We start from the raw sequence: 25,374 nt of genomic DNA, 5'->3' as shown, positions 1-25,374 counted from the left end.
AAAAAAAAAAGAATATAACACAGGCACCTGCCATTTTAAATATAGTATAGGCTGGGGTGTGGCTTCATGGTAGAGCCCCTGCCTAGAATCCCCCAGAGAGGGGCTGGGGGTGGCTCAGTGGTAGAGCCCCTGCCTAGAATCCCCCAGTGAGGGGCTGGGGTGTGGCTCAGTGGTGGACCCCTGCCTAGAATTCCCCAGAGAGAGGCTGGGGGTGACTCAGTGATACTCTGCCTAGCATTATTCAAGGTCCTTGGTTCTGTCCGCAATGGCACTAAATTTATTACCTAATCAAATAATGGGCTTAGATGTCAAAGTCTAGCATCTAAATGAATGAAATGCAGAGAAAAGGAGCGCATACACACCCGAGGCCAGCTTTGCTGGAGCTGCTAGCTAAGCCAGCCACTGCTGCTGTGCAGGTGACAGCAGTACACCTGGAGCCTGGCCTCACCTGGTGCAGGTGACAGCAGCACACCTGGAGCCTGGCCTCACCTGGTGCAGGTGACAGCAGCACACCTGGAGCCTGGCCTCACCTGGTGCAGGTGACAGCAGCACACCTGGACCCCGGCCTCACCTGGTGCAGGTGACAGCAGCACACCTGGACCCCGGCCTCACCTGCATCTTCCTCAGCTGCTTCACAGCCTCTTCCTTGCCCTGCCCAGCGGCGGATGTCTGAGCCTTCAGCTCCTCCAGTTCAGCCTCCAGCTTCTTTCTGGCAGCCACGGCCAGCGCCCTTTGCTTCCGTTCCTCATCCCGCTCCACTTCTGCATCTCTGAGCTGGGGGGCAGGTGTAGGAAAGGTCACAGGTCATGGCACCCAGATTCCCTCCAGGCACCCATTCCTTGGAGGGAAGTAGGACTTAGAGAAATCACAAGAACTCATGAAACAGAAAGTAACAAGGTCAAAAGCTTCCCTCCCTGAGACCACACAAGTAGTAAGCACTGGCCAGAGAGAGGAGACTCTTCAGTGAGTGCTCAGTGTGTGCTAGAAGCTCCTGGGTGTCAGCTTCCACATGCACCCCGGCAGGCTTTGCCATGCAGGCTGAATTAAGCAAGTCCCAATCAACTGAAAGGTTTACCAAGCTGGAGTCTCTCCTTTCTATGGCAGCTTGATGCCCTCTCTATCAAGGGTAAGTATAAGTGTGGTAGTTTGAATATACCTGGCCCCCAGAATCTCACAGGGAGTGACAATATTAGGAGGTGTGGCTTGTTGGAGTGGGTGTGGCCTGGGTGGAGGAAGTGTGTCACTGTGGGGGTTGGCTTTGAGGTTTCCTGTGCTCAGGATATGGCCCAGTGTCTCAGCCAGCTTCCTGATGCCTGCAAGATGTAGGACTATCAGCTACTTCTCCAGCACCATGTCTGCCTGCTGCCATGCCCTGTCATGATGATAATGGACTGAACCTTTGAAGATCTGGCTGTCCTGGAACTTTGTAGACTAGGCTGGCCTTGAACTCACGGAGATCTGCCTGTCTCTGTCTCCCAAGTGCTGGGATTAAAGGCGTGTGCCACCACTACCACCAGGCCTATAAGATTCGGCATGGTCATAGTGAACTTGGACAAGAAGTCTATTTAAACTTCCTAAGGAAAAGTCTAGAGACACCTGCATGTGACTTAGGCTGGCAGTGAGGGGCAGGAGGGGAGGCTGTACATGACACCTGGTGTGTCACTGCCTCCTGGCAGAACACAAAGATGGCTTTCTGGGTGGGGACAGAAAGGGGACCCTGATGGAAACGCTCCAGAGGGGAACTCCCTTTCGGCATGCATTCATCAGGAGGGACAGGTGCCCCACAGCCACCTGTTGGGCAGTACCTGCTTGGCCAGCTGCCTCCGCCTCTCCTCGCCTGCATCATCACGGCCCTGCAGGTCACGCTCGTGTTGAGCCTTCAGGGCTTGCACGGTCACCTCCAGGCGCAGCTTGGCATCCTCTGTGGCGGTCAGCTCATCCTCCAGTTCTGTCACCTGTGTCCGCAGGTCATTGGCTGCCTGCTCAGCCACCCGGCGGGCTCGCTCCAGCTCGTGCACCTGGTGGGATAGGAAGTGAGTCCTGGGCTGGGATTAAGATGGTGTCCCAGCCAAGCAGGGGAGACTGCGATGACAGCCGGGAGAAGGGCCTCAGTGAGTCATTCCCCATTCACACTGCCTACTAAGCATCTACCTTAAATCATCTTAAATTATCTGAAAACATTTTATGGAAACCTGTATGTGACGTTCAGTTTCAATTGTTGTGACACACTCTAAAATCGCCTGGGAAGAAGGTTTCAGCAAGGGGCTGTCCAGGTCAGGTTGGGCTGTGATGACCCTTCTGTGTTAATTGACATGAAAGGACCACCCACTGGTCTGGGTCCTGCACACATTCTCTCTGCTCTTTACTGTGAAAGTGACCAGTGCTTCTCAAGTCCCTGCCTTGACACCTGCCAGCAGTGGGCTAGAAGCTGGAGTTTAAACCCTTTCTCCCTTCAGTTGTTTCTGCCGGGTGTCACCATAGCGGCAGAGACAGAAGCATAGCTAGGATCGTGTGCACTGTGTAGGCAGAAACCCCCTAATCCCAAAACCCCAATTTACAAAGAAAACCACTTGAAGGGCAATAAAAGTAAAATATCCCAACAGGTGTGTCCACAGGCAGCCCACTGGCATGTGGCCTCGTTATGGACAAAGCCTGTCACAAAAGCTACAGAAATGCCCTAACAGTTAAACACACTGCTGCTCTTACAGCGCCCTCTTCTGGCCTCTGAGGGTACTGCATGCATATGCTGCACATACACACATGCAGGCAAAATATTCATACACATAAAATAAATACATTAAAAAAACTAAAAAAAAAAAAGAACCAACCCAAAACCATAACTATGGACTGACAGCTGGGGAACCTGCATGGGGCCAAACTAGGCCCTCTGAATGTAGGTGACAGTTATGTGGCTTGATCTGTTGGGGGGGGGGGCTTAAGCCAGGACCTATCGCAGGTGCATGAACTGGTGTTTTGGAGTCCATTCCCTATGAGGGATACTCTTCTCAGCCTTGATGGCGGGGGGGGGGGGGAGGTAAGTGGGGGGAGGGGCTTGTCCTGCCTCAAGTTGGTATGTCAGACCTTGTTGACTCCCCAAGGGAGGCCTTACCTCCTCTGAAGGGTGGATGGGAGGGGGATGGGAGGGGGGATGGGAGGGGGAAATGGGGATGGGACAGGAGAAGGGGAGAGAGGGGGAACTGGGGTTGGTATGTAAAATGAAAAGTAAATTTTTTTAAATAAAAAAAAAACCAAGAAAGGAAAGAAGGTCATAAATTTCCTTAAACATGAGTTCTGCTTCTTGTTTGATTTTTGGTAACAACTGTATAGTCAGTCCTCGAATCTGAGCTCTGCAGAGGGAAGTATCGGACGGTGAAGTCAGGAAGGCAGACACGGAGGGAAAACTTCCAGATGTGACTTTGTCTCAGCCAAACACAGTGATGAGAAATGTAAAAACCACCTGAGCAAACTCCAGTTCAGACCCCGCGAGGTCAGTCGTCCCCTGCCCTGCAACTCACCTGCACACACACACACACACACACGCACACATACACAAACACCACACACATACACCACACACGCACACACATACACAAACACCACACACGCACACATACATACACACACACATACACACACGTGCGTGCACACACATACCCACACATACACCACACATGCACACACACATACACACACATACACAAACACCACACACATACACCACACATGCACACACATACACACACATACACAAACACCACACACATACACACACATACACAAACACCACACACATACACCACACATGCACACACACATACACACACATACACCACACATGCACACACACATACACACACAGACACAAACACCACACACATACACCACACATGCACACACATACCCACACATACACCACACATGCACACACACATACATCACACATGCACACACACATACATCACACATGCACACACATATACACACGTACACAAACACCACACACATACACCACACATGCACACACATATACACACACGTACACAAACACCACACACATACACCACACACGCACACACACATACACACACACATACACAAGCACCACACACATACACCACACATGCACACATACATACACACACATGCGCGCACACACATACACAAACACCACATATACACATACACAACACGCGCGCACGCACACTCGCGCACGTAGACACACACACACACACACACTGCTGCATCCCAGTCTTCCCTGATGGGGCTGATATACTTGCCATGACCTTGAGGTGCTCAGGTCTTCCCTCATTCACAGACCAATGACTATGCTGAATTTACATGTATGTGTGTACACACACACGTGTGCCAATGTACAAATAAAGGCTGGACGATAATCTGCAGGAGTCTGTTCTCTCCTTCTACCATGTGGGCCCCAGGGATCGAACTGAGGTCAGCAGGCTTGGGGGTGAGCGTCTCTGTCCTCTGAACCCCCTTGCTAGCCAGACATCCTTACATTTCACTCTTCACAGTGTCTTGTGCCTTCTGGTGGAAACCTAGGTCATGTGGTATGGAACTTGGCCCTTGTGTGGTTGACACTCACTGCTGACATGGCCTAGGGTCGCCTGCAGAGGGCCTGAGGCACTGCCCGGGCCAGACTTCTCTATGGGCGTATCTGCTTATTAATACAAGAGAGCCTAGTCTTCCATGGTAGCATCCTACCTAGGCAGCTGGTCCTGTGCTGTATAGGAAAGCTAGCTAGCCTGATGGGACGGGGGAGGAAGGCAACCAACAACACAACACACACACACACACACACACACACAAAGTCACTGCGGTGATGGCACATGCTGTTAATCCCAGCACTTGGGAGGCAGAGGCAGGAGGATCTCTGAGTTTGAGGCCAGCCTGGTCTACAGAGTGAGTTCCAGGACAGCCAGGACTACACAGAGAAACCATGTCCCGAAAAACAAACAACAACCAACCAAAAAGCCAAAACAAAACCGTGTGTGTGTGTGTGTGTGTGTGTGTATGTGTATGAGAGAGGGGGAGTTCTGTTCACATCCTGCAAGTGTGTGCAGAACGCCCATTCAGCCTTTGGTGAGTGCAGCTCTTGGCTGCTGTGTTAACACGGCTGGGGTGTCTGTGTTAACACGACTGGGGTGTCCGCTGTGTTAACACGGCTGGGGTGTCCGCTGTGTTAACACGGCTGGGGTGTCTGTGTTAACACGACTGGGGTGTCTGCTGTGTTAACACGGCTGGGGTGTCTGCTGTGTTAACATGGCTGGGGTGTCTGCTGTGTTAACACGGCCGGGGTGTCTGCTGTGTTAACACGGCTGGGGTGTCTGCTGTGTTAACACGGCTGGGGTGTCTGCTGTGCTGCACACACGCATGTGCTCGCAATCCCCATCACCACGCTGCCCACGCGTGCTTACGTTCTTGCCCACGTCGTCCTTGCTGCTCAGCAGTGCTTCCAGCTCAGCCCGCAAGGCCCGGTTCTGCCTTTCCAGCTCCTCCCGCGCCTCCTGCTCCTCCTCCAGGGCCCGTGTCAGGGAGAGGGCCCTGGCCTCTCGCTCCCGGCCTTCAGCCTCCACCCGCTCACGGTCTTCCACAGCCCGTAGTACGGCAGCCTTCTCCTCTGCCAGGAGCTACAGGGAAAGATGCAGGGGAGATGGGCTGACTGGAAGGAGAAGGGCAGGGTAGATGAGGGAAGAGGAGAGTGAGAAGGGAGATCCTAGAGACAGAGACAGAGCTAGAAATGGAGAGAGACACAGAGAGACAAGAGATGGGCAGGGAGAGGGACAGAGCTAGCCAGTCTTTCTGGGGATGCCCTGCCACTAAGACTTGAATTACAGGCGGCCACCACACCCATCCAGCATTTACATGGATGTTGGGGTGTCCGGACTCAGGCTGCCTCCCCAGACCTCTGAAACTCTTTCCATCAGCTACAAAGGCACATGACCTTCTGTAGCGAAAGATTAAATAGATCGCTGCATCTGTTGTGAATTGGGAGTGATGGCAGAGTCTTTGTACATGGTCGGGGACTCTATGAGCAGCCTGAAGGATCACAGCCTTTGCATAACTCAGTCCTGAGACATACCTGGCAGGCCAGAACGCTTAGGTTCTAGTTGAGGAAGCCGACTAGCTAAAGATACATTTTGTGTGGCTTTGGTTCTCCAGAGTGGATCCCCTGCTGCTGGCAGAGGCAGAATTAGAGCCTGGAGTGAGAGACACAACACCTACAACCTTCGCTACAGAAGCTCCCATCCATAACTGGTGGGCCTTGGGAACGGTGGACACTAGATTGGGCCAGGTGGAGGGACTCTGACTTCTGCTGTCCGTCCACCATCCACTCTCCTCTTCCATACGCTGCTGTGCTCTGCGGACTCACCACAGACCCAGTGTGGCCATGGACCAAAACCTCCGAACTCATGAGCAAAACCCTTTCCATCTCATGAGCCAGTTGCCACCAACATTTGCACAGTAACAGAATGCTGACAGGCACACAACCTCTGATGCCTGCAGTGATTATTTTATTCCTCAGGCTGTGGAATCCTGGCATGATTCCCATTTTCTAGCTGGGTAAACTGAGGTTGAGGTGGGAGCAGCAACACACAGGGAAGTGGAGGATGTGAGCCCCGTCGGGGGCACAGAGAGGGTGTTCTGCATAGCATTATCAAACTGGGACACTCAGGCAATAATAGGGTGACACTGTGACCCTCAGGACGGCCTGATTTACAGGCAACACCTGCCCGGCTGTGACACCGCTCCTGTGCACACTTCAAAATCCATCTCACATGTCCCCTCTCCCCTGCAAATTTCTACCTAATATTCAAATGGGTTTCAGGTTCCTCAGGGTAGCCAGCTGGGTAAACCAAGGCACTCACCTGGTCAAACTTACGCTGCTTCTTCTCCAGCGTGCTCACAAGCTGCTTCTGCTGCCCCAGGTCCACTGTAGCATCGTCCAGTTCCTGCTGCAGCCGCCGCCGAGCTCGCTCCAGCCTCTCCACGGCCTCTGTCTTTTCTGCCAGGCGCTGGGCCAGGGCCTCCGCCTCCCTGGCCGCACGGCGCCGAGCCTCCTCCCCAGCCTCCAGCACCCCAGCCTCTTCCTCCTGGCGTCGCCGCCATTCCGAGAGCTGCAGGGAAGAGAAGGGTGTGGGAGCCACAGCTGTGAGTGACTGTGGTGTGTCCTGGGTGCCAACTGAGGCCCAAAGACGGGAAGGAGCTGACCACTGGACCCTCCTGCTTCATGGCAGCTGAGACCCCGAGGACTATCAACCCTGCTCTTCCAGGGTGTTGCCATCTTCAGCACGACCCAAGGGTCAGTCCAAATGGGACCTGCTCTTGGATCCCAAGACCAAGGCCAGGTGACAGGCTGAGGAAGAAGAGAAACATAATCTGAGGAGGCCCAGGCTGGGGAAAAATCTTCATGGAGATGGGTTCTGAGGCCCACAGAGCCTGCCAGTGGAAGGCTTCCCACACACAGGGTCAGAGTTATAAGAAGGGACTCCTAATCTGGTGGGGAGACTCATGGGTAGAATAGTCATAGCCCAAGGTAGCCAGAACTTGGTCAGAGTAAAACGGAGAATTACAAGGGAGGGAAGACCCTAAGTCTGGACGAGCGAAGGTTTGCGGGCATCACTGGGAAGTTCAGGCAGAGGCTCTGTCCAGGGTACTGGGGAGTCATAGTCGGCTGTGAGAGCCTGTGAGCAGAGCCCTTGTGCCAGCTGGGGAGACAGCGGGAGCTCTGGAGGAGCCCACAAGGCCGGAGGGCATGTGTGGGTAGGAAAGGCAAGGGCGGGCATGGCGGTGGGGACAGAAACAGTGGTGGGTGAGAGCACCACCCAGGCCCAGCCGGGGACACTAGGTCTCACTGCCCACCTGGGCCTGGGCGCTCTGCAGCTCACGACCAGCCCGCTCCCTGGCAACCACTTCCTCTTCCATCTGCTCCCGAAGTCCGGCCGCCTCGGCCTCCAGGGCACGCACACGGGACCCCAAGGCCAGCTTTGCCCTGGTCTCCTCCTGCAGCAGTTCCTGTGGGTGGAAGGGATGGTGGGGGTCAGGTCCAGTCAGCGGCAGGGCAGAGGACGGCACTGGGGGACAAGCAGGTCACCTGGGTGTCGTGCAGCTGGGACTCTGCACTGCTCAGCTCCTTGCCCAGCCTGATGGCCTTGGACTCAGCTTCGCTCAGTGCCGTGGACACGCTTTCAAGTTCAGCCTGTAAAGAGGAGGGAATTCAACATGGTGGGCCCTGTTGGTCCTCTGTCCCAACCTCTGCACACATGGGTGGGACGCCAGCAACGTGGCCAGAAGCTACTCTGCAGTCTAGCACAGTGCTGCCATGGGGCCCAGAACAACAGTGTTCCCAGAGGAGAGGGATTGCTGGGCCCTGTGTCCACGGGGAAATTCAAGCCTGATCTGAAGAGGGAGCAACAGCCACATCACCAACTGGGTGACGTGGACAATGAATCGTAGACACGGATGAGGGAACACTGTTCAGCAATGAGAGGGGATTAGGGGGCCGGGTGATGAGGGGACAACGTTCAGCAATGAGAGGGGATTAGGGGACCGGGTGATGAGGGGACACCGTTCAGCAATGAGAGGGGATTAGGGGGCTGGGTGTGGTGGTGCACGCCTTTAAACCTAGCACTCAGGAGACAGAGATTGATGGATCTCTGTGTGTCCAAATTCAGCCTGAACTACAGAGCGCGTTCCAGGGTAGCTAGGCCTACATAAGTGAGAGACCCTGTCTCAAAAACTAAAAATACTTGAGCCAAACTAGACAGGGGTGGAGTCATTGCTCTTGGTCTGTCCTTGTTGGCCTATGTGGAGTGGAACTTCTCACAGCTCCCCTCCTGGGTCACGTGACACCCCACCCCACCCACCTGAGTTCTCTGCAGCTTCTCGGCAGCCTCTGTCCGAGACCGCTCAACATCACTGGCACGGCCCTGGACCTCCTGCAGCTGGGACTCCAGGCGGCGCCTCTTCTGCTCACCCTCCTGTCTTGAGGTCTGCAAGCTGCTCAGCTCAGCCCTCAGCTCAGACACCTCGGCCTCCAGGGTTAGCCGGGTCTTCTCCCACACACTTTTGCCCTGTAAGGAGATGGCTGGAGTTGCTGGGGCAGGATGGCTCGCTGCCTTGATCTCTTGGTTTTGTTTAGTATTTCCTTTTCACCATGGACCCCACCAATTAAGTGATTACTCAGTTAACACTGACACACGGCTATGCATGTCCCCGAGGGTGGCTGGCCACTATCGACTCACCCTCCGGGCTTGCTCCAACTGCTCTTCCAGTTCCCCCAGGGCCTGGCCATGCCTCTGCCTCAACTCCTGCATGGCCACCTCATGAACACGAGCCTCCTCTTCCAGAGTCTTCTTCAGCTCTGTCACCTCCTGTTCCCTCTTTGACCTTTGATGGTGGAAGAGGGGAGGAGACAAGAATTTAGAGCAGAGGGCTGTAGGATGTGATTTTTCTCCTTTTCCTCTAAGGAGGGACCATAGTCTTTGCTTCCTGTGAGGGCCTGGATGTAAAACCCGGCTCATGTGCCCATCACCCCAGTGACCAGCTGGAGGTGCTGCTCTGAATAGATGAAGAGCCTTTGGGACACAGGTCCAGCTAGTACAGGGAGGCTCAGGGTTATAGCAGACTGGGTTCCCGCCCTAGCCCAGCTGCTGTCCCGTCAAGATTAGAGCCAGCTCTACTGCAAGCTCCCCACCAGACAGGAGAGGCTTCTGCCAGTGGAAGCCACCTCCTTGCCATGGCTAACGAGCTAAAGCACATCTCTCTCTCAAGTTGTCTCTTGTAAGGTATTTGCTGTATACACTTCCCAAGGTGTCTTGGTAGAGATGTACGAGGGGGAATGGGTCAAAGGTCAACTCCTAGCACTACTCAGGCCATATTCAAAGGGCCAGTCCTCAGCATGCCCTCCCAGAGGCTCTTCTATAAGCTGACTTCCATCTTCTTTATTTTTACTTGTGTGTGTGTGTGTGTGTGTGTGTGGTATATCCATATGACTGTAGTACCCAAGGAGGCCAGAAGGGGAAATCATATCTCCCAGATCTGGAGCTATAGGAAGTTGTGAGCTGCCATGCAGGCATGCAGGTGCTAGAAACTGAACTCAGGTTCTCTATACGCACAGCCAGTGCTCTAACCGCTGAGCCATCTCTCCACTCCTAAGACTTGACACTGAGTGTTCTCAATGGTCTGCAGTTCCTTTATGTGCCTCTGGTTTGAACGTCTCTAAGACTGGGGTGGTCCGAGGGCGATGCAAGGATCTGACTCTTCCATTCATTCTGCAGAGCTGGTACCCGTGTGGGTGGTGGCTCTGTCCGGATGTGCCCCACCCACCACATCCTCCCAGCCCAGGCCACCACCCTCTCCTTACCGTAGCTCCTGCTGGGCGTTGGTGGAATCCAGTGTGTCCTCTAGCTCCCCACGCAGGGCCTCCAGCTCCTCTCCCAGGTCCCGGCGCTGCTTCTCCGCCTTGGCCCTGGCTGCCCGTTCAGCCTCCAGGTCCTCCTGAGCCTCGGCCAGGCCGGCCTGTGCCTCTCGCAGGGACTTGAGCAGCTGGGCACGGGCTCCGCCCTCCTCCTCTGCCCTGGGGGTGTGACAAGGATCAGGGAGGGGTTGGCACCCAAGCAGGCAGAGCTGAGGATTAAGAGCTCAGATGTGGGTTCAAGTCTTGGCTCGGTCATTGGTTGTGTGAGTCCTATTTCTAAATCCTTCATGTTCCTGAGTATGCAGCAAGATACGTTCCACTGTTCCGGGCGACACTGGGCTCCTGTCATGTGCCCAGCCCTTTACTTGGGTCTTCTTTGGAGGTTTGTTGTTGCTGTTTTCTAGGACAGGATCTAACTTGCTCAGGATAGCCTTAAACTCATGGCAATGCTCCTGTCTCAGCCTCCCTGGAGCTGGGATGACAAGCATGTGCCACCTTTCTGGGCCACTTTAACTTCTGTGTGCAAGTGAGGGGCAGTGTCTTTTTTTTTTTTAAGATTTATTTATTTATTTATTTATTTATTTACTATGTATACAGTGTTCTGCCTACCTGTGTGGTTCCTGCAGACCAGAAGAGGGCACCAAATCTTAGATGGTTGTGAGCCACCATGTGGTTACTGGGAATTGAACTCAGGACCTCTGGAAGAGCAGCCAGTGCTCTTAACCTCTGAGCCATCTCTCCAGCCCCAGTGTCCTCTTCAAATCATTTCTCCACTTTAATTTTTTTAGGATTTTTTTTTATGTGCGTGAGTGCTTGGCTGCAAGTGGGCACGTGCGCCACACGAGTAGTGTCCCCGGGGCCAGGAGAGAGCTGTATCCCACGGAACTGAAGTTACAGACGGCTCTGAGACTCCATGTGGGTGCTGGGACCTGAATCTGGGTACTCTCCAAGTGCAGCCAGTGTTCCTAACCACTGAGCGGCCCCAGGCTTTCCCCCAGGCTTTCTAATTCACATGCTAACACCTCTGGAATGGACACAGCCGAGCTTTCTTGGAAGACTTGCCATGCAATGTGGGCACTGTCTTTCAATAGCCACCATAGCTGGCACACGGCAGTGCCTCGATAAGAGTGTGGAGCCACATCACATGCTGGGTCCCATCTGGCCCCTGCGGAGACAGGAGGAGGAGCTGCCCCTGGGGAAATCACCTGACCAGGGCCGCCTGCAGCTCATCCTCCTTGCGGCCCAGCTGTGCAAGCAGCTCCTCCGCCCGCTGCTTCTGCTCCACCATCTGCTCCTGCAGCTCAGAGCTCTCCCCATCCAGGCGCCGCTTCAGCTTCTCCAGTTCCTGCCGGCCTTTCTCCTCCTTCTTCAGCCGGTCTGTGGGCACCAGGACAGGTGAGGGCTTCACCTGAGGTCAGACCCTGTCTGCCTCCTCTCTGACCCCCTAGCTGCCAGCATACAGCATGCACACAGCCCACCCTGGCTCAGCTGCTCACAGCCCACCCTGGCTCAGCTGCTCACAGCCCACCCTGGCTCCGGCTACTCACCTTCCATGTCTGCAATTGTGGCTTCATATTTGAGCCTCAGCTTGTTGAGGCTCTTGACTTTCTCCTCCTCTTCGGCTGCCTGTGAGGAGAACTCAGCCAGACGCTCCTCCAGCAGCCTCCGCTCCTGGGGACAGAAGAAAGTCAGACCCTTGGCCTCCCTGCTACCCTTTCCTCCTCTGCACTCTGGGGCCTGGGCCCAGGCCACCTCCCAGGTACTCATCCCACACATTAAACAGCCAGCACACAGAAGGCCAAGGCTGCTCTTATGAACAACCTGGCAGGCCACACCACGGGGCAGCACAGCCTCACATCAACCCCCAGTTCGCCGGGCCAGCATCCCAGCAGGAGACCATCTACTATATCTTGCTTTGGTGTGTCCCTAGCCCCACCTTGCTCAGCTTGGCGTTCTGATCCTCCAGAAGCAGCAGGTCCTCCTCAAACTTCTTCATCTTGGCCTCTGTGGTCACCTTCTCCAGCTGCAGCTTCTGCCGGGCACCTTCTTCAGCTTCCAGGTGGCTCTCCAGCTCCTGAAGTGGGGGTGGGGGGCAGAAGGGACCTCAGGGGCTGAGGCTTCACACAGGTCCACACCCTGAGTGACACTGGGCAGCATCAGCCTTTCCTATCTTCCCTTGCCATTCATTTGAGTGCCTAGTGTATACCGGGCACCATCTCAGACCCTGAAGATAACAATCTGCAGTCCTGCAGAAGAGCTCAAATGTTCTCTCAGTGCACACAGGATAGGGGCTGCCCAGGGTGGGAGTAGGATGGGGCCTTCAGAGTCAGGAGACAGACTGAACCCTGAGGAGGGGACTTGAATAGCTCTACCCAGCAGTGCCTGAACTCCAGCTCCTCTGCCGCCTGGACCCTCAGAGCTGAGGTGTGGGGTGGACTTGGACGGGGTGCCTGGGTTCCCCACACCTGTATGTGCTGCTGCAGCCGCTTCTTCTCGCCCTGCAGCTGCCGGCTGCACTCCTCTTCCTCGCCCACCCGAGCCTCCAGCTCTGACACCACCAGCTCCAGCTCCTGCTTCCGGGCGGACAACCGTGCCCGAGTCTCCTCGGCCTCAGAGCATAGCTCCGCTTCGGCACGCAGCTGCTCAGTCAGGCGTACGCGTTCCTCCTCTAGCTGTGGGTGGGGTACCAGTTAGGAGCCCCACTCAGACTGTCCCCACAGCTCCTGTAACCTTCCTTAACCTCACACCACATACCCAGTCGGGCACAGCCAGACACTGTCCCTCAAGTGCTGATCTACCCCTCCCACCTACACAGCCCTGCCACAGCTCCACCCAAAGACCCTTCACCCCTCACCATTCCACCCCTCACCCTCTTCCCCTTATTGTTTGCCCCCAATCGCCATCCCAAGGCACCAAGCCAACCTTAAACCCCACCCCTGCCCCTGGGGATCCTGCCCATCACACAGGGCCTGCCCAACAGCCCTCCAAGCCTCTATCTGACCCCTTCCACAGCCCCACCTCCTCACCCTCCTCATTCTGCCTTTCATGCCCAGCTGCCAGTCCCACTCCTCACTTGAGGTTGAACCGCACCGCCCCACACTCCACCCAAAGCTCCGCTCCTCACACCATGGCCAGGCCTCACTCCTCATATCACAGGGCTTGCTCTTCACCTGTGCCACCCGGCCCTGCAGCTCCCCCACTTCACGTGCGCTCTGCTGCTGCAGCTCCTGAACTTTCTGCAGCTCCTGGGCACGCGCCTGCAGCACCTCGTCCTGTCGTGTCACCTGCAGCAGGGGCTTCACCTGCGGGAAAAGCGCAGTAGTTTCAAGAATGGAATCCACCCGATGCGTGCAACCTGCCACCCTTGCTGTGAACCTGAGGGTGGTCTGGGGGTGCCCTGGTGTACTCTGGATCCAGCTGCACCTGAAGCTGCCTGGACTTTTCCTTTTTTTTTTTTAAATTTATTTATTATTTATACAATATTCTGACTGTGTATATGTCTGCAGGCCAGAAGAGGGCACCAGATCTCATTACAGATGGTTGTGAGCCATCATGTAGTTGCTGGGAATTGAACTCAGGATCTTTGGAAGACCAGGCAATGCTCTTAACCACTGTGCCATCTCTTCAGTCCTGTTTGGTGGTTTTGAACCAGGCTCTCATGTAAGCCAGGATGGCTCACCTCTTTCTCCCCCACATTTACTGATTTACTGCGTGGGCATGCTGACACCTGAAGGTATGGTGGTCAAAGTCCTCGCGGAAGTCAATTCTCTCCTTCCATAGCGCGGGTGTTGGGGACTGAACTCATGGCATCAGGCTTGGCAGAGGGCGCCCTTAATCAGCCAAGCCATGTTGTCACCTCTCCCCCGTGTTTTCTGAGACCAGATTTTATGTAGCCCAAGTAAGCATTAAACTCTATATGTAGCCCCAAATGACTTAACACCTGATTCTCTGGCTTCCTGAGTTCTGACAGTTTTGTACATGCTGAGCAAGCATCCTGCCAACTGAGGTCCAGCCCCAGGCAAGGCCTCAACCTGTCCTCCGCAGTGTACCCTTGCCCACCTCAGTGTCCCGTATCCGACTATAAATCACCTGTCATAGGCGGACAGATTGGCTCCAGTTTACAGCCCTGGGGAACAGCGCCTCCCTCCCCCAGAGCGCAGGCGCAGGCTCAGGTGCAGGCGCAGCCTCGCTCACCTTGGTGAACAGTCTCCACCACTGCCAGTTCCTCAGCTTGAGATAGGCAGCACAATTTCTCTGCATCACCCGCAGGGCGCTCTGCTGCTGCTGCCTTCTCTGGAAGGCCCTGTGGAGACACAGAAGAGAGTGGGAGTCAGCCCCCTGGGAGCAGCCACTCTAAATTAGTTACTTCTGAGATGGGGTCTCATGTAGCTCAGGCTAACTGTGAACTCCCGTCTGCCTACCTCAGCCTCCTCAGGCCTGGTGCATGCTGGGTGAACCCTGTGCCAACTGAGCTGGAGCCCCAGTAGCAGCAGAGTTTACAGTTGGCCTCACACAGCTTGCTCTTGGCTCTGTCCAGGCCTCAGCTTCCCTTCCTTCCGTTCAGTCCATCCCAACACACCGACCCCGTCCTTGATCCTGCCACCCCCAGCTCCCCAGGACCCCTGGGCAAGGCCCGCAGGCCTCAGCCTGGGGTTGGGGCATCTGTTTGTTCTGAGGAGAGAAGAAACTGCTCTCCACCTGCCTGCATCCTGAGACAGGCCAGGTGCTTGTCACAGGTCCTTACACAGACCAGCTTCTCATCTGTCCCAGTCAGGCAGCTTCCAGCAAGACATGTCGCCCCTCCAACTGGGGTCTGAGCAATTAGTTGAGGCCAAACACATCTTGCTGGACCCCAGCTTTCTGAACCCCTACAGCATGTAGGACCCGAGCTCCCTCTGGGAGTGTGCAGGCCTCAGCCCAGCCTTGGCTCACAACACCTGGCATAGCCTGGCTTCCCTCACCTGCGGGCCAGGTAGCCCCGTGCCGCTGCCTGGAAAGACACTATGATGTCGGTAACCTTCAGATCCCGCTCCTCCTCCAGCTGGGCCAGGACTCCAGCACGGAAGAAGATCTTGCTTTGGCCAACACGGTATAGGTTGGGGTCTAGCTCCAGGGCCTGGATCTGGGAGGTGAGAACGGGGACGGAAGGAGATGGAGAAAGGGAACCGGTATCAGGAGGAACAATGGGGAGGTTCTCTCGCCCTCCCCAGCACCTGAATTCCCTGTCCAGGTGCTGCACCTGCCACAGACCCCACTCCCATGCTACGGGCCCCACTCCACCCTAAGGCCCCATGCAACCCTTCCCATATATCCCACCCCAACACCAAAGGCCCTGCGTATGCAGTTAGCACTGCCCCCATCTACAGGCCCCACTCCCAGCCATAGGCCCCACCCACTAAGCAGGCCCAGGCGCAAACCACAAAGCCTCACCCCTCCACAGGCCTCGTCCCCCAAAACATAGGCCCCTGCCCCTACATACCATCTTCTCACAGGCCTGCTTGCCATCCATGAAGCCCTTGGGAATGGCGTTTGGAGTGAGGATCTCATAGCTGCAGCCCGAGGGGACAGAGACAGGAAGAGGGCGCGTGTCATGAGAGACCATATGAACAAGGCTTGGTAGAAATGAGGCATGCTAACTATAGCTCTGTAATGTTCTTGAGACAGGCTCTCACTCACTGTGTAGCTCTGCTGGCCTGGAACTCTCTATGTAGATCAGGCTGGCCCCGATCTCAAGAGATCTTCCTGTATCTATCCCAGGATTAAAGACATGTGCCACTATGCCCAGCTTCAAGTTCAGTTTTTTTTTTTTTGGATTTTTCGAGACAGGGTTTCTCCGTAGCTTTTGGTTCCTGTCCTGGAACTAGCTCTTGTAGACCAGGCTGGCCTCGAACTCACAGAGATCCGCCTGCCTCCGCCTCCCGAGTGCTGGGATTAAAGGCGTGCGCCACCACCGCCCGGCTCAAGTTCAGTTTTAAAGTATAGAGGATGCTAACTCTGCACATTTCCCCCTTCCCCTCTCATATACCACAGAAGGGAAACTGAGACTCAATGACCTGGCGGCAAACCCCAGGCTGTGATGGTACTCAAAGGGACTTGGCTCCCCTTCTACACAGACCCCTGGAGCCCTTCGCGGGCCCTGCTCACCGCTGGCGGAACTCCTGGAAGAGGATGCGGTTCGGGAAGCCCTGGCGGCAGATGCGGATACCCTCGAGGACCCCGTTACAGCGGAGCTGGTCCAGCACCAGGCGTGGCTCCAGTTTCCCAGCCTGCAGGGGTGACGGCAGGGTCAGTGGTGGCCACCAGGGGCGCCACAGTCAGGGCCAGCCTCTCATTGGGGGATTCTAGGATGGAGCCTAGAATCCCCTCGGCCTTCTTTCTATATTTTATTTGAAACAAGGTGTTACTAAGTTGCCCAGGCTGGCTTTGAACTGCTGCTGTAGGTGAGACCAGCCCTGAACTTAACAATTTTTCTGTCTGGTTGTCCCTAGAGCAGGACTGATAGACAGGCCTGGCTGTGCCACCTCCTATCCCAGCAGCCTTTTCCCATTCCTGCTCCTGCTTTGCTCTCACCTGCCTTCGGGTGTTGGCACAAGCTGTCTCCTCTTGGAAAACTGCCTCGGCTGTGCAGCTCAGGCCCCGCCCCTCCAGGGAGCCTCCTGTGACTCCAAAGCCAGGCAAAACCAACCTGACCCTTCTAACTCTCCGGATTCACCTAAACATTCACAGTGGGTGGATGGCTGAATGTGTGTTTATCGCATGCCCTGTCTACCAGCAAATGGGAGAACTGGATGCTCTCCCTGTACTTGTTAGCTCCTTGCAGACATAGGAGGAACTGGAAGAGGCTCATCTCTCTGCCACACAGTGGACACTCAAAAAGTTTATGTCACAGGAGCAGAGAACCAGACACGGCAGCCACTTGTGCCCACTCAGCGCATCGAGCTGACGGGCCTCCCACTCACCCTCTTCTCATGGTTGGGGACGATGCAGCGGACAAAACTGGGGTTGGTGTTGCTGAGTGTGGCCATGAGGCGGCTCAGAGACTCCTTGTAGAGCTGCCCCACAGTCCGGAACATTCCACGGCGGGGGCGGCCTCCCGGAGGGCCATCCCCAAGGCTGCTCACCTGCTCCAGCCCCACAATGCCTTCCACTGTGGAGGGACAAAGAGGACCAAGGTCAGTTAGCTACAGATTCCGCCATCCTCCTCCCTCAGCCACCACACCCAGCTGCTGAGACTCTGAGACCGAACGCCTCGCTGTTTACGGGACCTGGCATGTTGTATATAACATTGCTTCTTGGCCTGGTCAGAGGTGTGCAGTTGACAGGCAGACAGAGGGTCAAGAGATGCAGCTACTGGCTTCAAGGTTACATAGCTCAGAAACCAGAAAGCCAGGGTCAGAACCTGGCAGTGAGTCTTCACGTGACCTGCCACCTCACAAGTTCAACTCTCTCTGGTGCTCCTATGCAGTCAGTCATTTTCAAAACAACAGATATCATTGATCGTATTCCTACAGAGTAAGGAAGAGCTAAGGTTCTGGGTTCAAATCCCTACTCTAGCATTTACTGGCTGTGTGACCTTGAGCAAGATATATAACCTTTCTGTGTTTTTTCTTCCTCTTCACCTTCCTTTTTTTCTGTTTGTTTCTTTTTGTTTTCCAAGACAGGGTTTCTCTGTGTAGTCCCAGTTGTCCTGGAACTTTCTATGTAGAACAGGCTGGCCTCGAACTCACAGAGATCAGCCTGCCTCTGCCTCCTGGGTGCTGGGATTAAAGGTGTGCGCCATCGTCCAGCTGGGCTTGTTTTCTTGTTTGCACATTAGGTGTTCAGGAAATGCCCTTCTTAAAATGTTAGCACACTGTGAGTGTGTGTGTGCGCGTGTGTATGTATGTATGTGCATGTACATGTGTGTGCAGGCACATGAATGTGTGTATGTGTGAGTGTGTGTATGTGTGCGTATGTGCGTATGTGTGCGTGCACATGAATGTGTGTATGTGTGAGTGTGTGTATGTGTGCGTATGTGCGTATGTGTGCGTGCACATGTATGTGTGTATGTGTGTGTACGTGTGCGTATGTGTCTCTGTGTGTGTACAGGGCATGTGTGGAGGACAACCTGTGGGAGCTGGTTCTCTCCTTCCACCGTGTAGGTCCTTGGGAGACTGAGCTCAGTCTTGGCAGTACACACACCTTCACTTGCTGAGCCATTTTGCTGGCCCCATCTGTGTATTTTTATTACATGGTCTAGCTAGAAGGCTCCAGAACCACCAAGGGCTCAGAAAGGAGGGATAGGAGCGGGGACCAACATATCCACCCAGGACCCCTCCCACGGTCCCCGTCAACTGTGTTCTACAAGCCTCACCCGTGGGTGCACAGAGAAACCCACCCCCTGGCGGAGAAGCGCCAGAGCTGAGTCTCCCCGCAGGTCCAGGGGGTGACGATGGGAAGGAGCCAAGTAAAGTGAACTGTTGGAGGCCCCCTTGTTCTAGGGACGGGCAGGGAGGGCAGGGAAGATGGCAGTGGTGGGAGAGATTGTGAGATGGCAGGGGAGAAGGCGAGAGGAAGAGAAAGAAAGAACGGTAGTTAGCACAGAGCAAGCTGGCAGCGACCTTTCAAGCCTGTTCACCTTTACATCAGTGCCCTGAGGTCATTTCATTTCTGAGAATTTGGTAGCAAAAAATACTAATAATACAGACGCCTTAGGAGCTAAAGTCACACTTATTTTCTTAGCCCTTTTTGTCCTGGATGCCAGGTAGCTCAATGATCAACTTGATATACCCACTCCACCTGGGGTACCCATTTGCCCATTGCCCTGGCTGCTAGGATGCAGGGCGACCAATTCCAGGATCAAGGCGGCTGTAAGTGAGATGAACTTAAAGTGGCCCAATTCCCCACCCTTCCCCCTCTCCTGCACTTTAAGGCAGATATGTTAGAGGCCCCACTCAGCTCGAAGACCAGGACTGTTCTCAGAGCCAGGCACATGGGTGCGCAGTGGGGGTGGGGTCATGGTTTTTAGAAAGGATTTATTTTTCTTATTTTTAATAGTGTGTGTGCACATTCGTAAGTGAGTGCAGGTGCCCATGGAGCCCAGGCTGCTGTGAGCCACCTGACACGGGTTCCCTGCTAGAGCATGTCTGCTCTTAGCCGGGGAGCCATTTTCCAGCCCAATGCAGATCTGATTTTAAGGAACGGCCCAACTTGTTTATTTTCTTTCATTTTCCTTTTTAAGTTTTTTTTAAAGTTTCTTTTTTGAGACAGGGTCTCTCTGTAGCCCTGGCTGTTCTAGAATTCATGATGTAGACCAGGCTGGGCTCAAACTCACAAAGATCCATTTGCTTCTGCCCCCTGACTGCAGGGATTAAAGGCGTGCGCCACCATGCCTGACTAAAAATATCTACATAAAGTCAGCTTGCCACATATTCAGGCTCTGTAACTCGTGATTGAACAACTAATTAAAAATATTCTAAGGAGGGCTGGAGAGATGGCTCAGCGGTTAAGAGCACTGACTGCTCTTCCCGAGGACCCGGGTTCAATTCCCAGCACCCACATGGCAGCTCACAACTGTCTGAAGATCCAGTTCCAGGGGATCTGACACCTTCACACCAATGCACATAAAATAAAGTTAAATAAACCATAAAAAAATTTAAAAAAAAATATTCTAAGGAAAAGAGTATATACTGAACACAGAACAGGCTTTTTCCTACCACATTCTCTATGTGATAGGGTAACAGCTATTTACACATAATTTGCATATTATAATAGTATAGTGGCTATTTGCATATCATAATAGTATAACAGCTATTTACATGTCATTTGCATTGTGTTAAATAAATAGGATGAGGGATGACTCAACCTACAGGGAGAGAGGGAAAAAGTATACGGGAAGATGTGTATATCAAGTGTAAAACTATGGTCTCCGAGTGGCCCACTGTCCTGTGGGTCTCAAGGACGACTGCACTTATTTTTCTGGTCTGATTGCATAGGAGACTATTACTGACACTAATATGTCCATGGGCATATATTTCTTATTTCTTATCCTTGTGTATGTTGCTAATTTAAGATAACACATTCATGCATGCATCCATCCACCCAACCCACTCCCCAGCCCATCCAGCCTTCCATCTATCTACTCACCCATCTAGATATCTACTGACCTGCCCATCCTCCTCATTACCAACCCATCCACTCACCCATCCCCCAATCAATCCAATCTATCTACTCACTGACTCCTCCCCCAACCCCCGGTCCACACACCCACCCACCCACCATCCCTCTCTCCCTCTAGTTACTGCTCCCACTGGGGGTGGGAAGGAGCACAGGCGCTGGGAAGGGGACCTTACCATCCTTCCAGATCTCAGCCGTGAGACGATCGGTGCTCTGGTGAAGCAAGGCAGCCACGCTGTCATTCAATGGGTCCATGTTCTTCATCAACCACTCATTGGCTTTGTAGTCAACCTGAAGCGAACCAGGCAGATTACAGTGTGACTTGGGCTCCCTACACAGGTGTTTGACATGGCCTTCTCTACACCCCCACCCTCCTGCAGACCATCTCTTTGCCCTCCATAACCACAACATTCTTCTAGTTCATTCTGCTCTGGCCACACAGGCCTCCTCAATTCTCAAGCACTGTCTGTTCCCACCAAGGGCCACCTCTGTGGAATTTCACAGGTGGTTGAGCTCTGTGTCATGGGAGCCTATATCCCAGGGCCAAGCGGAGATCCCTGGACCCTTGCATGGTCCACAGCCAGCCTAGCCCTCACCTTGCCTGCATAGTGCAGGACGCTGAAGTCCGCCTGATCCCGCAGGTGTCTGGGGCGCTGGAACTTGGGGTGGCCGCCCTGCTCCTGGGCTACCTTCTCCACAAAAGACTTGTCTGTGGCCTTGGGGAACCAGCACTCCTCGTCCAGCAGGGCCAAGAGACCTGGAGGGTTGGCCTGACCAACGGGTGAAGGAAGGAACAGAAGTCAGATGTGGCACCTGTGGGCACAGGCTGCGGCTAGCTGTCAGTGACATGAAGTGGTTTGAGGTTGGGGACTTGGGGTGGGGTGCTTCAGCACCTGAGCGCCTGCCTAGCATGCACAAGGCGTTAGGCTCCGTCACCAGACGGAGCTACACACTGACCCAATGTCTGGAACTCAAGTGGGACCTGCGTGGTCCAGAGAGCCCACTGGTCACAGGGATGGGGCAACTGGGGGACATTTCCTCTTTCAGTCCGTGAGGGCGCTACAGCAGGTGGAGAAGGAGCATTCTCCAGGATGGGTGGGGCAGAGTAGGGCGGGGTTGGGTAGTAGGTGGAGCCAAGCTTTCTGGGTGGTGCCAGTGGACAAGACAGAGCTTCAAGAGTCGGTGATGGTCAGGGACAAGCTTTGAGAGTCTAGGCGGTGGGCAGAACTGCGTGGGTCTAGCCGTGGCGGGGTGGAGCACTGAGGCTCTGGGCTACGGCCCATTTGTTCTGCCCCCTCACCGGCCGCTCGATGAGATCAATGCAAGGCTGCAGGTCCAAGCCAAAATCCAAGAAGGTCCAGGGGATGCCCTCGCGCTGGTACTCCTCCTGCTCCAGCACGAACATGGTGTGGTTGAACAGCTGCTGCAGCTTCTCGTTTGTGTAGTTGATGCACAGCTGCTCGAAGGAGTTCAGCTACGAGAGGATTGTGGGATAGAGCGGTGAGCAGGGTCAGAGGCACTGGGACTGGAGAGGGGGACAGCAAGACAAGGGTGCACACCTGGAAGATCTCAAAGCCGGCGATGTCCAGGATGCCCAGGAAGGAGGCGCCCTGCCGTGGACTTCTGTCCAGGGCACGGTTGAGCCGCAGAACTAGCCAGCGGAAGAGGCGCTCGTAGGTAGCTTTGGCCAGAGCCTCCAAGGCGAAGTCAGCCTACAAAGTAAGATGCTGTGGTGAGGCCCAGCACATGACACTGGGTGTGAATCAAGCAGGGCACCCTGAACCTGCGGCCTTTGCCGTTCATCTCCCAACTGCTTGAGTATGAACACTAAACAGGACCACACACGTAACACTCTGCCATCACTGAAGTCCCAGAGTGCACCAGGCTCCCGCCCTCCTCCACCGCTTAAATCGGTTTCTATAGCACAGTGAGCTCCAGATTCAAGCGTCCGGTATTAATTCCAGTACAGACACTCAGAGGATGTGTGATCTCATCCTCTCCATGTCTCAGCTTCTCTGTTCTTAGAGGCTGTGCATGAGGCAGAAAGCCAGCGATTCCCAGCTCCTTCCTGTTCCCAGTAATTTCCACCTGTGGTCATCTCTCTGTCACTACTGTGTCTGAGCCACCATCTTTACCTGGGTTGTGACAGCAGCCCTGAGTTTGCTTGCCTATATATGTAGCCTAAGGAACTAACTATTGCAGTAGCCATATTTATATAAAGGAAAAATGAAATCAAGCCACTCCCCAGCCTCCCACAGCACCTCCTTCCTGTCCCCCTCTGGCTTCAGAGACCCTCTCTCTCCCTTGCTCTGCTTTGACATCACTAAACCCTTCAGAGGGGAGCCACAGAATGGGAGCATCCTTTTCTTTCACCTGCTGAGTCTCCCTAGCACAGCGCTTCTCAACCTGTGGGTCACGACCCCCACGCGGTCACATATCAGATATTAACATTACATTTCACAATCAAATTGCAGTTACAAAGTGGCAACGGAACATTTTTGTTGTTGAGGTCACAACATGAGGAACTGTATTAAAGGGTCACAGCATCAGGAAGATTGAGAACCACCTCCCTAGTACTTCCCAAGTCCCTTGAGGGAAGTGTTTATTTTGTTTATGTGTGTGTGTGTGTGCGAATGTGGGCCCACATGAGTGTGCAGAGGCCAGAGGTCAAGCTCAGGTGTCTCTCCTCAGGAGGAGTCACTCCCCAGCCTGCCTCTCGCTGCACTTAGCTAGAATGGCTGACTGGTGAGAGCCAGGAACCCTCCTGTCTCCACCTCCCCAGCCAGTTCTTCCTGCCCCGCACAGTTGGGTTCCGCCTACCTGCTCCTTGGTCTGTGCTTTCTGAACATAATCTCGGCCAACTTTGATGCGGGGCGTGAGAAGGGCTCTGGAGAAGTCGGTCACCCCGAGTCCCAAGAGGCGGCAGAGCTTCTGGGCAGCTGACGGGGGGGGGGGGGGGGGGGGGGGGAGGAAAGAGAGGAGTTAGCACTGGGAAAGGGGAGGGCTTGAGGGAGGAGCACCACTGCAGCTCAGCTAAGAACAAATAATAAAAATCTTGTGTAGCCAAGGGTGGCCTTGAATTCACAGAGATCCATCTGACTCTGTCTCCCAAATCCTGGTGTGTGTCACCATGGCCTGACCTCTAGTGGCTTTAGCTTTGCCTCTGGCCTTCAGGCGAGATTGATTTATCAAACACCAATAGTACACCAGCACACACCCCTGGCTGAGCGGAGATGGAGGTGGCTCCCCACTCTTTGTAGCCGTGTCCTGAGTGCCTGAGGAAAACTAGCAGGAAAAGAACCTCAGCACTAAGACGTTAAATAGATGGATGATTGTGGCAGAGCACGGCGAGGCTGTGTGGGAGGAGTGTTTCCCTTTCTACTCTGAATTAAACCCTGAATCGAGCCATGTTTCCAGGCACCCGTCAGCTTCACGGAGGGAAGGCTTACTCCGTAGAAGGCAAAAGAGGAGCCCAGAAAGAAATACATAAAAAAGGCACCAGAGGCAGACATGGTGACACATACTACCTCCCAGCATCTGAGTCTGAGGCAGGAGGATCAGGAAATCGAGGTCATCCTCAACTATAAAGCTGGTTGGGGGCCAAATGAGATCCTGTCTGAACCCGATACTCCCAACCGCAGAGTTCGAGAAACACCACATAAATCATTAAGGGGAAAAGCAGCCAGTTTCAGAAAGGCCTGTAGCCAGGCAGTGGTGCACACGCCTTTAATTCCAGCACTCCGGAGGCTGAGGTGGGAGGATCTCTGAGTTCAAGACCAGCGTGGTCTACAGAGTGAGTTCCCGGACAGCCAGGGCTAAACAGAGGAACCCTGCCTCGACCCCTCTCCGCTCTACCCCATCAAAAGACTTGTAATGCCGATCCTCAATTAAGAAAAGCAAACAGGTGTGGCAAAGGGGGCACTGCCAGGCTGGTAAGTGGCGCCCCCAGTGGCCACAGTAGGCACTGCAGGGCTGGGTGGGTGGGGAGCAGTGCCCCAGTTCCCCAGATTTTTCAGAGCTGTGCAGAGTTTGGGAGTGAGCTGGAGGCTTTTATAACCAGGACAGAGCCTTCGGATGTCCAGAGGGAGCCGGCCAACTCTATTTCTGTCTCCATCTCCAGCTACAGGAGCACAGGGTAGGGAAACCCCAGGGGAGACGGCCTAGGATGCAGACATCTCAGGGGTCTGACTGTGGGCAGTTGTCTCTTCTTCCGTGGCAAACAAATCCCCGTATTTGGGAGGCTGGCTTTGAGTCCGAGGTCAGCCTTGGCTACAGTGACATCCTGTCCCATTAAACATAAAAGAAAGCTGGGTGTGGTGGCACCCGCTTTACTATCAGCACTCAGGAGGCAGAGGGAGGTGCACTTCGTGAGTTCAAAGCCAGCCTGGTCTACATTAAAAAAAAAAAAAGGCTGCACAGGGGACAGGAGTGAGAAAGGGACCACCTGCCACAGCCTTTCCTTTCCCCAAGAGGCGGAGCTGCTGCTCATAGCTGATGCCACTCACTGGGTGAAGGGAAACGGGCAGTCATTTGAGCAGCGCACCTCAGCTTCCCTTCTACTCAAGGGCTCAAAAGCAACAGCTATTTCAGCTGGATGTGGTGGGACAGGACTGTTATCCCAGCGTGTAAGAGGTAGATGCTCACTGGGTGGTGGTGGTGCACACCTTTAATCCCAGCACTCGGGAGGCAGAGACAGGCAGATAGATCTCTGTGAGTTCGAGGCCAGCCTGGTCTACAGAGTGAGTTCCATGGCAGGGTCCAAAGCTACAGAGAAACCCTGTCTC

General features: G+C 54.3%; 1 protein-coding gene across 2 annotated transcripts in view; it reads right to left on the bottom strand.

Moving 5' to 3' along the window:
* Myh14 (myosin heavy chain 14) overlaps positions 1-25,374 on the bottom strand; it is a 72,464-nt gene that overhangs the window by 8,805 nt on the left and 38,285 nt on the right. For both annotated transcript variants that reach the window (XM_041656335.1, XM_041656418.1), the window contains exons 12-35: positions 23,411-23,529; positions 22,150-22,302; positions 21,891-22,064; positions 21,187-21,360; positions 20,767-20,881; positions 17,395-17,582; positions 16,580-16,701; positions 15,915-15,984; positions 15,397-15,557; positions 14,630-14,738; positions 13,606-13,737; positions 12,901-13,107; positions 12,372-12,509; positions 11,983-12,106; positions 11,641-11,812; positions 10,382-10,594; positions 9,261-9,405; positions 8,883-9,089; positions 8,111-8,215; positions 7,879-8,031; positions 6,885-7,133; positions 5,433-5,645; positions 1,806-2,018; positions 613-774 (exon numbers count right to left, since the gene is read on the bottom strand). In XM_041656335.1, coding sequence (XP_041512269.1) covers positions 613-774; positions 1,806-2,018; positions 5,433-5,645; positions 6,885-7,133; positions 7,879-8,031; positions 8,111-8,215; positions 8,883-9,089; positions 9,261-9,405; positions 10,382-10,594; positions 11,641-11,812; positions 11,983-12,106; positions 12,372-12,509; positions 12,901-13,107; positions 13,606-13,737; positions 14,630-14,738; positions 15,397-15,557; positions 15,915-15,984; positions 16,580-16,701; positions 17,395-17,582; positions 20,767-20,881; positions 21,187-21,360; positions 21,891-22,064; positions 22,150-22,302; positions 23,411-23,529 — 3,818 coding nt within the window. The remainder of the gene's footprint in view (positions 1-612; positions 775-1,805; positions 2,019-5,432; positions 5,646-6,884; positions 7,134-7,878; positions 8,032-8,110; positions 8,216-8,882; positions 9,090-9,260; positions 9,406-10,381; positions 10,595-11,640; positions 11,813-11,982; positions 12,107-12,371; positions 12,510-12,900; positions 13,108-13,605; positions 13,738-14,629; positions 14,739-15,396; positions 15,558-15,914; positions 15,985-16,579; positions 16,702-17,394; positions 17,583-20,766; positions 20,882-21,186; positions 21,361-21,890; positions 22,065-22,149; positions 22,303-23,410; positions 23,530-25,374) is intronic.

Source organism: Microtus oregoni, unplaced genomic scaffold (assembly GCF_018167655.1).
Source record: "Microtus oregoni isolate MIOR12 unplaced genomic scaffold, Mior012 000000F_ref0000247, whole genome shotgun sequence".
NCBI classification, from domain to species: domain Eukaryota; kingdom Metazoa; phylum Chordata; class Mammalia; order Rodentia; family Cricetidae; genus Microtus; species Microtus oregoni.
The sequence above is the reverse complement of the archived record's forward strand: the minus strand, read 5'-3'. Positions and strand labels throughout refer to the sequence as shown.